The 11,444-nt window shown below is 40.1% G+C and overlaps 1 protein-coding gene across 1 annotated transcript; it reads left to right on the top strand.

The window, feature by feature from the left end:
• Positions 1–83: 83 nt before the first annotated feature.
• METTL16 (methyltransferase like 16) lies at positions 84–9,529 on the top strand (the record flags this gene model as incomplete). Its single annotated transcript, XM_010135118.1, has 8 exons — positions 84–283; positions 427–567; positions 2,834–2,949; positions 3,713–3,855; positions 5,942–6,011; positions 7,675–7,764; positions 8,630–8,803; positions 8,897–9,529. Coding segments are annotated over 8 exons (1,552 nt in total), but the record flags the coding sequence as incomplete, so codon positions are not given.
• Between the last annotated feature and the right edge of the window lie 1,915 nt (positions 9,530–11,444).

Below are 11,444 nucleotides of genomic sequence, written 5' to 3'. Positions count from 1 at the left end.
CGTGTGTGTGTGTGTGTGTCCGCCCCCGCGGTACGGCGAGCGAGAGGGCGCTGGCACCCTTAACCGCTGCTTGTACCTTTCAGCCTGAATTTCAAGGACCCCGAGGCGGTGAGAGCTCTGACGTGTACCCTCCTGAAGGAGGATTTTGGGCTTACGATTGACATCCCCGTGGAAAGGCTGATTCCTACCGTTCCGCTGAGGCTGAACTACATCCACTGGGTGGAGGATCTCATCGGTCACCAGGATGCTGACAAGCAAGTCCTTAGGCGAGGCATTGACATAGGTACCTGGCAAGGCAAAACGTTAAATTCGTGATGTACCATTGATGAATCAGTACAGGATGCATGCTTTCGTTCTGAAAACAGCATAGGTAACAGTCACACTGCGTGTAACGCCAGCCTGTCTCATGGCTTTGCACTTCTGCAGGGACGGGGGCATCGTGCATATACCCGTTACTTGGAGCGACTTTGAATGGCTGGTATTTTCTTGCAACTGAAGTGGATGATATGTGCTTCAATTATGCCAAGAAGAATGTGGAACAGAATAACTTGTCTGATCTTATAAAAGGTATGATGTAATAAAGTACTTAGTAGCCTACAAATATCGTGACACATTTTTGCCATCTTCAGTGGCATATCGGAATCCATACTCTCTCCAAATACATGCTCAGTTGTTCTTATTGATACAGAATGTTTACTGGGGTTTGTGTATGCTTAAAACAGGAAGTCACAGCTTGTGTAGAATGGGATGTGTGGGTAGAGATCAGCTACTCACCCTTGCAAAAATCTGGAAGTCGAACTTCACCCTGGGGTGGTGTTCTCTCTCCATGTTTTGTTGTCTTACTGAAAAATTCCTAAGAGTTCATGCTGTTCTGCTGCTAGGACACCCGGAGCACTCTCTTCACGTAATTTGCATGCCGCATATGCCTGTCTTGCACAGAGAGAGTCTTTCCTCCTCATTTCTGAGTGAGGTCCTAACAATGCCTGTGGTAGTAGCAGTATGCCACTCTTGATTGGTGGATGACCTTGGAAAATGTTCTGTGGGAACTCTGTACAGTAAAAAGCAGGTCCGTTATGGAGCTCTGAAATAAAAACTGTACTTCTGCTGGATTTTGGAAGTATCTTTTTGGTTTTTTTTCCTCCATAAAATTGTAAAGGGTATTGCTAACAAGAACGGCAGTGAAATACTCCAGTAGCTGTGGTTTGTGTGTATCAGAGCACTTGTATAAGTAAATGCCTCCTTCGTGTGCAACAGCAAGTGCTGAATTGCACCTCAGTACCCGAAGTGTGCTCTGAGCAGCTTCTGGAGATGTTCAATGGTTTCTTGGAAGACTGTAACCTGAAAACCATCAGGCCAACTGATGTAACACCTGGCTGAAGAACTTTTGGCTTTGCCTCTGATGTGTGATTGTAATAAGTGATTGGTATTTAGTAATTCGTAATTCGTAACTACTAATCTTATTATTTACCAATTATTTACCAATTTTTAAATGTTTTAAGGGAAGCCCAGGAACAGATCTACAGAGATAAGAAAGCGCCACACTTCAATATCAGCAATTTTAACTCTGTACAACTTAATGTAAGGAGAAATGCTAAGTGTTTGATTTATAAATTTAAGATTACAAATCAGGAAACAATATTTTTTAAATGAAGTATCCTTCTATTCCCATAGGATTTAAAACTTGTTTATCACTTGACTATAAATTTCTATACTCTGAAATGCTTGTGACTTACAGAATAGCGGCTTTAAAGACGGTGTGTGTTCTCACTATTTTTCTTGCTATGTAACCTGAACTTTGGTAATTGCCTGCTACCCTAACAATTTTGTATTCTTAGGATGATGGAAAACTGTAGTAGTAATTGTTAGGAAAAGAGGCCTCTCTTCTAAGTATCTTCCTTCTATGAGCGTTAGTCATGAGCTGCAGGACTGGTAAAATCTGCGAGAAGGTCCTACTCGTAATAATCTTTATACATACTTTAACCAGTCTTTACCCATATCTAAATTCCTTCTCCCTGGGCTGGAGTTCCTGCGGTCCTCAGACAATGTGAGACAGGACTTGAGCACAATTTCCAAGGGAATTACACGGCCTTTGGGGAAAGAGAGTGGAGGTCTATGTGGGACATTTGCCTTTGTCCTTGTGGTGGGTAGTAATGAGTTGGTGGACCCAAATAAGCAGAAGATTTGTCCAGAAAGGAACTCTAACCTTTTTTTTTTTTATTATCATTATTTTGATGATTCTTCTAGATCATATAAGACTACAGTTCATGTGGAGGATGCATAGTATTGCTGACACAGTAATTCTGTTTTATTATAAGATTAAGTGTAAGCAAAGCTAGACTTGGCGCTCTGTAACTTCAGTGAGGATAGCTTTATCTTAGCCTTTCTCATTCTTAGCTTTACTCTCTAGGAAGTCCAAACAGTACATTTTCTTGAGTACAATTCTAGAATTCTATATCAAAAAAGTTGCTTAGACTGGGGTTTCTTTTATCTCTGAGGAGCCTGTGGAGTAATTAACTTATACTTGGGTTAATTTTTGTAAGGGCTTAAAGTGGATTTGTAGTTGCATTAGAGAACTCAGTATCTAACTCAGGCAGTTCCTGTTGTTTTAAACAGACTCATGTAATTCTACTACTGTGTGTAAACATACAAGTCGTTTGTATGCAAATCCTTAACGTGAAGCCTTTATTTGCATGCTGATTTGTTACCTTTTTGTAGAAAGTATTGTTTAGAAAGTACAGTTTTTACACATTGTATTGTTGCAAGAAACACTGAGATGTGGCGTGCTAGGTAAAATATGAGGTTCCTTACTGACCAAATTCCTTTTTTTTATTAGTGGTTAAGGTACCACAGAAGACTCTTCTGATGGATGCACTGAAAGAAGAATCTGAGATTGTTTATGATTTCTGCATGTGCAACCCCCCCTTCTTTGCCAACCAGTTGGAAGCGAAAGTAAGCTAACAAACTAAACTCGTATATACTTCAGTGAGTGGGAGAGTAGCAACAGTTTAAATTCTTGCCTTGGGGAAGATTGAGTGGAAAATCCCGAAGCATTTTGAAATGGCATTTAAATCTCTCCTTCCACACCTCTGGCCCCAAAGGACTTTTGAAAAACTTAACTGTTACCCTTCCTGAAGCAGAGGATGTCCTGTATAATTTTTTTTGCAAGTTCTTACTGTTGTAGAGAATTAATTTGGAAAGTAGACAGCTGGTAAATCTGAAATCAAGTGCTTGTTGCATAACAGTGGTACAGAGGAATTAGTTTCTGGCATTGTGCTTGTCTCTGTTTTTTTGTTTCCTTAGTGATTTTTAGCAGTATCATACAGCTCAGAACAGTTCTTACAATACCCACTGAATATAGTCAGAAACTTAACTCTGTAACGTAAGGGAGCAGAAAAAAGGTTTTAATGTTGATAATAAACACAATAGATTGTAATTGTTTAGATGGATGTAACCAGCATGTCTTGGAACCACGTACTTCATATAAGCAGGATACTGATGTGTGACAAGTAACTTACCCGGGTTTGAGATTGTAGGGAATTCATTCAGTTATGCCTATTTTGAATGTATCTGACTGTTACCTATAGTTCCAGTGGGGGGAAGAATAATTAGAGGTGGTGGCGCTAGCTATCCACTAAAGATTGAGGAGGAAGCAGTGTACAAAGCAGCCTAGCATTTCATTAAATGTTCACCTGAAATGTTCTTTCTTATTCAGGGGGTAAATTCTCGAAATCCACGACGTCCTCCTCCCAGTTCTGTAAATACAGGAGGGATCACAGAAATCATGGCTGAGGGGGGAGAACTGGAATTTGTCAAAAGAATTATTCATGATAGTCTGCAACTTAAAAAGAGGTTACGGTGAGTGCTTTGTTCCATTTAAAAAACTCTTCACCTTTTATCTGCTCTTTGGCAAAAATCGTACGAAAATGGTAGTCCAGTGGTATCTGTTTGTTTTGTTTATTGCTACATACACATCAGTAGTTAGTCTCAGTTTATGTAAAATTAGTTGTTCCTGAGCATCAAACAATTACAACTCATCCTTGGAGGGATTTAAAGGCAGAAGGCAAAAAAAGCCAGTAGCAGTGACGTTGGTTTGCAGAGGTTACAGTTTTGCAAACCTTGAAACATCATGAGGTTTTTTGTTTCTTTTTTTTTTTTTGAGACCTTCCTTTTTCTGTCACCCACCAAATCTTATAAGATCTTACAGATCTTTCTGATATGTAGTAGTTTTATTCCACCACTGTAGTTCTCCACAGGATCTGGAAAGCATATGTATGCAGTTGAGGACTTCTGTAAGACAGTGGCAGGGGATGCATCTGTAATGACTTCTGGAAATGCAACAGCAACATGGTTTTTGGTTTCACATGTTGCATGTAGATCCAGGGGAACCTTGCTTTTGGTAAGCTGCTGTTTGACAACCTTGAAAGCAGTGGCAAATATAGTATAGAACTGCCTGATGTTACTCTCAAGGCAAGAAGCTTTTGCCTTGGAAAGGTGATGTGGAATTATGAGGAATGATTGTTCCTGTGTTGCTCCTCTTGGCCACACCAGTCCTCTAGGAAAGAAGCAGGTATTTCTTGATCTGATAAATTGATAGCATAAGGCACAGAACATACCCGCATGGAAAAATAAGCTGTGTGTGCTTGTGGGATAGGAATGCTTCTGTCCATGTTTTTGAATAAATACCTTGGAGAATCTGTTAAAGAAAGAGCACTTAAAAGTCTGTTTCGTGTTTTGTTGGAGAGAATGTTTGGCAACTCTCCTAAAGGGCATTGAGTAATGAACTGTTGGTAGACAGAGACTCCCTTGGGAGTGTATGATCTTGACTGACTTACCCCCATCCTCACTTCAATTAGGAGTCACAGGTTCAGTATTTATAATTCTAAGAAAGATGTGTGGTTTTGTTTTGCTAGAAATTTTGGGGTTTAATTTAAATATTGCTTCATGAAATTCTGTACAGTGTATTATGCAGGTAGTCAGTTTCAATAATTGTCCCTTAATACCCTGGCACTATTCTTTTGTTGTTGTTGTTTACAGTCTATTTATTTTGTATAGGTGAGCAATTTAAAGTGCTTGCCTTCAATTTGGATGCATAGTCTTGAGGAGCTGTCCTTTGGTAACCAAACTCCAATTTTTGTACTTCAACATGTTACATTTATGAGTAACTGTTCTGAATCCAGTTATCAAAAAAATATGGAAGAAGTGGTTGTAGAGCTTGAATAGTAATTTAGATGAAGAACAGAGATGTAATATTTGGAGATATTGAAGATGTGGAGCTGGGTGGAAGGATAAGTCCCACTAAAAGTGGGAAAATAAACTTCTTTGCTTTTTTTTTTTCCTTTCGAGATGTAATATTTGGAGATATTGAAGATGTGGAGCTGGGTGGAAGGATAAGTCCCACTAAAAGTGGGAAAATAAACTTCTTTGCTTTTTTTTTTCCTTTTCCTTTGGTTTCCTCATGAAATATGGATCAGGTGATGGAAACCTGGATAATGAGTTATGAATAAGCAGAACTGGTAGTCAGTAGATCTGCTTCTGAGGCACAAGTGCTTGTCCATAATTGAATATTCTTTTTTATTCTGATTCTTTCTCCAAAGAAAGTGAAGAAATTGAAAAAAGTATTGTAAGGGATAACATCTTCCACCTCACTAAAGTCACTCTTTGAAACAGAATTCTAGGTTGTTTAGGCACTGTTTCAATAACAGTCTTAGTGTATTACCTAAAAACTCAAAATTAATTCCCCTGTCCTGTCTGTCTTTGGGCCTCCTGTTCCGATTCATGTTGTACTGTGTCCTAGTCTCGATTTACAAGTGTGATTATTCTGTGGTTTTGTTAAAGTCTCATATTGTTCTTGCATGGTTTTGATCCAAGTCGTTCTTCCTGGTAGTTGTCGTTTTCAGTTGATCTGTATTTGTAAAATGCTTTGTTAATGTGGTGTTTGCAGGTGGTACAGTTGCATGTTGGGGAAGAAATGCAGTTTAGCGCCATTGAAAGAGGAACTTCGAATCCAGGGGGTGAGTTTGTATATAGTCCACGTACTTCCTTTATATGTTCCATACAATATATGCTATTCTCTGATGCATGTAGGTAGTTATTGAATTATTTTACTGAGTTTTTGTTTACAAGAAGAAACTGCAGTTCCTTGTTAGGGAAGCACTTAAAACAGTTGAGACTTCATTGTTGTAGGTTCAAAGCTGATAGATAAGTAGCACATATAAGCTCCAGATTTTTGCTTTATCATGTGTAGAAGTACATCTTTGTCCATTCTAGGACGTAACAGGGTTTCTGCTTTAAAATAGCCCTAACAGGGCTGTCGTAAAAAAAAAAAGAAAAAAAAAAAAATTCTAGCTCTCTTTCCTGTTCACTAGCATGAAATCTGGCATTCTGGTTGATGGAAGAAATTGTAACTTTAAATGGCAGCATTGTTTTTGCTTGTGTTCAATTCTGGCACGAAGTCAAATATTGTGTTACTATTCTTATGCGAGAAGGCTGTGCAAAGGACTGTGGAGGAAGTGTTGTCGTGAGATCTGTCCTTTTATATGGTGGAGAGGTGAAGGAAGGGTAATGTGTGGTGAAATCAGTTCCCAGGAAGATGATCTGCAGGCCATAGGGAATCCTTAAACTTGTTGCAAAAGTGTCTGACTTTATTCCCTATCCTTGAACTGTCTTAGTAAGTGAGATAAATCCTTGTGAACCTTGCGTAGAAAAGCTGAGTTTTCATTTTGTACCAATTTAATTTTGTTTGCGTTTGTAATCTCTGTGGTAATAGAGCTGGGAACACACTCATTGTAACCAAGCGTAGGCTCTGTTGGGTTTCAGGTTAGGATGTAGCATGAATGTTCCAAAAAGTCCATCGTTATTCAAACTGTCTTGACATTTGTTGTATTTGTTGGAAATTTTAATAGAATTAGGAATCCAAAGGCAGGAAAAGTTCTATGATAGAGACACCTTTTGCTCTTTTTTTGGAGGTGTTTCTCAAAAGTAGTGATTTTTTTTTTTTTTTTTCTGTGCAGACTTGGGGCTTAAGCTCTGGAGTTGATAATGCAGAGTGAAGTGGGATGGTTTTCATTCTTGCTGGTATTTAGCACATTCTCTGTACCATGCATAAATGCCTTACAGCCTCCATGTGCGGAAAGACTAGTTAACTCTCGGATTGAGTCTCGAGTTTTATATGTAAAGGCAGTGTAAGGTCAGACTTGATTTTTGGGGCACAGATAGAGAAGTGTTTCTGGGCACATTTCTGCCATCTGTAGACAGGTGGGGTGCTTGGCACCCCAGCCCTTAGTTGCTTGTGTTCTTTTGCTATAGCAAGGGGTTCAGTATTCAAGTGTGGCCCAGGAACAGGTTCTGAACAAGGAGAAAGGATGTGCGTTTTGCAATATCAGAGTGCAGATGTGTGCTGTAGGTGTGCTGGATTGCTGCACAAAAAGCATCATGTTGCGTGTTGCTGCACTTGGAGCTCTGAAAGGGCATAGACATGACCGGGAAATCCTGGGCGTGGGTACCAGCTTTAAGTGGCTCTGACATTCATGAGCCGTGTCTGAAAGAATCTCCATTTCTGTCATGAGAAGAGAACTCTATGCTGACTTTGTAATTTTTTAAAATTTGAAAATGTGTGCAGTAAACCAGTGTTGTTTATTAATGCGAAATTAAGTTTTATATTGCTCCTTTGCACAGGTTCCTAAAGTTACTCATACTGAATTCTGTCAAGGACGCACCATGAGGTGGGCACTGGCATGGAGTTTCTATGATGATGTACAAGTACCTGTAAGTAGCTCAGTTTTGGTTTGCTCGCAACCGTCTGTCTCTGAGGAAGGGCCTGATGAGCTGTAACTGCTGTGAAACAAACTGCTCTTCAGACTGGAACATTGGATGTGCTGGGATGTAGGGACAGTGTGATTTAATTGGCTGCCAGTCATTAGCACTTGTTACATGCGATTCATAACTGGTCTGTGTTCAGGGAGGAAAAAAAAAAAGCCTGTGTGGGAACTTCCTGTGAGTTTCTGTGCAAGTAAGGATCACTTGTACCATGCTTCAAAAAGCAGTTTAGTAATAATAAAAATATTTGGGCTAGATTTGAACTTTTAAGATTCCTTCTGAGAACTTGGTTTCAATTTATGGTATAGATTCTATTACCAGATAGATACGAACATGTCAGACTTGCCTACATGAATGTAGGTGGAGCTTGTTCTCCTTAACTAATGTGAGCCAGTTGCTTTTTTGTATCCAGATGTACATATGCGGTAAGATAGGTATAGACAGTAACTAACCTCGTAGAAGATGCAGGTAAACCTTCAGTGATCTTGGATCAAAATGTGGGTATTAGCATTTGACCTCTATTCCCAAGAGCAGTCGCACTTTCTCAGCTCACAGAGAGCTGGTAGTTTGAAGGAACCAATGAAGCTTTTTGCCTAGGGTCCAAAGATTAACTCCTCTGTCTATCAGGTTAGCATGAAGTTTGTGATCCTGTTACCTGTTTCTCATCTAAAACTCTTGGGAGTGAAGTGAAACTTTGGCCAGGACAATGACTGTTTAGTGGCTTACATGATACTTTTAATCACCATATCTTCTGAGTACCAAAGTCATTGCACTAATACTACATAGCTTTTGAATTTTTTTTTCTTTATTCTAGTCACCTCCCTCTAAAAGAAGAAAACTAGAAAAGCCCCGAAAACCAATTACATTTATGGTCTTGGCTTCTACAGTGAAAGAGTTATCCATCAAAGCTGCAGCTATGGGCTGGGATGCTGTAGAAGCTATTGCCGTGGTTAGAGCCTGGGTAGAGAAGATTCTCACTGATCTGAAGGTACAGTACTAAATATTATATGTTAAAACAACATCCTACTTGGCAGTGTAACTGTGAGATGGTAGTATGAAGTTTTGCTGTTTTCTGCAACAGGTTCAGCATAAACGCGTTCCCTGTGGGAAGGATGAAGTTAGCCTGTTTGTGACAGCTATTGAAAACTCCTGGATTCATCTGAGGAGAAAGAAACGAGAGAGAACACGGCAATTACGAGAACTTCCTAGAGCTTCTGAAGATACTCTGCAAGCAATGGAAGAGGAAAAGAACAGCCAGAAGAGTGTGAGCAACAATTTGGACTGTGAAAATCCCAAGACTGAAGACTCTGAAACGGTTTTTATGGCACCTGATGAGGATGTCCAGATGACCGCAGGTGATGAGCTAATGGAGGAATCTGCTGCCAAAGAAGAACATAGTGAGCACATGAAGGAGGAGGAGACAGAAGCAAAGCCTGGAGAAACATCACTTAGCAAAGGTTCCAGTAATGCAAAGGAGGAACCTTGCTCTTCAGAGGAAGCTGTCAGTCTGACAGTTGAGAAAGAACAAAGTCCCAAAGAAACTAGTAGATATTTTCTCTTCAAGTGTTTAATGAATGTGAAGAAAGAAGGAAATGATGTATTAGTAGAAATGCACTGGGTTGAAGGACAGAACAGAGACTTGATGAACCAGCTGTGCACGTACTTACGGAACCAAATTCTTCGACTGGTTGCTAGTTAGCATTTTTTCCTACTTTGGTAAAGCAAGTCAGTCCTTTTGTAAGGTGTTTTTAATGGATTAAAATTTTCAGTTAGCAAAATCTGGTTTTTCACCTTAAAAAGAGAGTAAAAAATGGAGATTAAAGTTCCTTGAATATTTGAAATAGCATTTGAAATGTCTATGCTGCGAGTGTTTCAAATAACAGCAGTGCTTATTCTGGTCTTTTTTGGGGTGCAATAGAATTATATATTGTTACTAAGCAGAAATCTTTGCTGAAGTATTTTCTTCAATATTTTTTCAATACTAATGCAGGACATGGTTAGCCTGCTGTGGGAATTGTTTTCTTCAGCAAGCAGTCTTTGCCTAGGGTTTTAAGAGTGCCTCCCTTCCCTTTAATGCATTTAACTTCTGCTCTGCAGAGTAGCAAGATGGATACATCCTCTGAGTGTGAATTCATTAAAATAATCGCTTCAGAAAAAACGTGACTTGTACTTTCTGGTGCTTGGGCTTTGAAGCATAGAAGAGCCTACTAGTAGCATTGTTTTGTAAACTTTGTTTTAACAACAAAGTAAGCCCTTGAAGCTGCTTGATTTAAAGAGGATTTAGCTATGTTGACCATTCCTTACATGGGTTCAGATATAATTGTCTGAAATGGCAGCAGTATTCTTAAAGGATTTTGCTTCCATTCAATCTTAAGAGATTGCTTTAATGGCAGGAATGAATGGCGCTCATCTTTGGAGACCAGAAATCCCTTTGCAGGATGCAGATGGGTACAGAAGCTTTAGGCTGTTGTGAGGGAAGAAGGCTGTTGCTTCTCTACCTGGCTCTGTCATCCTTCTTACCACCAGCTGTTTTCCCAGTGCTTTTAGGCCAATGACCTGTTCCTGTGAGAAGAGAGGCTGAGGGATGTGCGTCTTGGGTGCCTCAGAGAGGATGTGTGTCTATGTTTGAGATGACGAGCACTGGCACTGCTTTGCATGAAGTCAGCCTGCCAAGCTGTGATCCATTTCTCTGTAGAGATCTGCAGAACACGGAGAGAAAGGTTTTTCTGAGTCTGTAGTGTGTGCGTGCGCGTGCATTACCCAAAATAAATTATACACTCCTGACGGACAGAAGGAAATACTGCGTATGTTCATGCTGCTGGAGCCACTTTCAATGTTCAGCCTTAGTTGTCAAGATTTCTGGAAAGATTTCTATGTTTTCTTAAGCTGAAATTAAAAGTAACTTAGAAAAGCCTTGATTTCCCCCCTCTGTTGTTAACCATTGTGTATTGTGCTTCTTAGCACTTCTGCAGGTCGTGGACCAAGACTTGCATTTTTGGGGTATTGCAGAATTTTGAGAGAACTGCTTCTGATATTCATGTCGCCGGGGAGAGACAAAACAACCCTTACTCTGTTAGAATCCAAAGAGGTTATTTTGGCTAGCTGAGCAGAAAAAAACCCCAGAAAGCAAGGCCATTTGTGCTTTGAGCTGTTCCCTGTTTATCATTTCAGTCCAGCTTTCTGCAAGGATGAAGAAGCTCTACAGGGTAAGCCTGAGTGCTTGTGGCGTGCTTGTTTTGCTGAAGCAGGCTGCATTACCTTGCTTCATTTATTACCTCTATCTTTCAGCTGTACAACGTGAATAATGCAGGCTCCTGAGCCAAAGGTGCTTAAATACAGCCCGGTATTTTCAGAAAGAAAACTCGTAGTCTGCGCTTCAGATAACTGTTTCAGAAGTTCAAATGTTGTCTTGGCGTTTTATTTAAAACAAATGCTTTGACAAAGGAAAACCTGGCAAGCTCACTGTGTGTTGGGAAAGAACAGTAATTAAAACCAGTCCAGCGAGTGTAACAAGCGCAGTTAGCAACATCACATTCACAGAGCGGATCCCAAAGGAGCTGTTAAGAGCCGTGCCTGTGCAGCGTGGCGGGAAGCCGGGCTGTCGTCGGTACCCGGTTTGCTGCGGGACC

This window comes from Buceros rhinoceros, unplaced genomic scaffold, assembly GCF_000710305.1.
Source record: "Buceros rhinoceros silvestris isolate BGI_N320 unplaced genomic scaffold, ASM71030v1 scaffold19914, whole genome shotgun sequence".
NCBI classification, from domain to species: domain Eukaryota; kingdom Metazoa; phylum Chordata; class Aves; order Bucerotiformes; family Bucerotidae; genus Buceros; species Buceros rhinoceros.
This window is presented reverse-complemented; position numbering and strand designations above follow the sequence as displayed.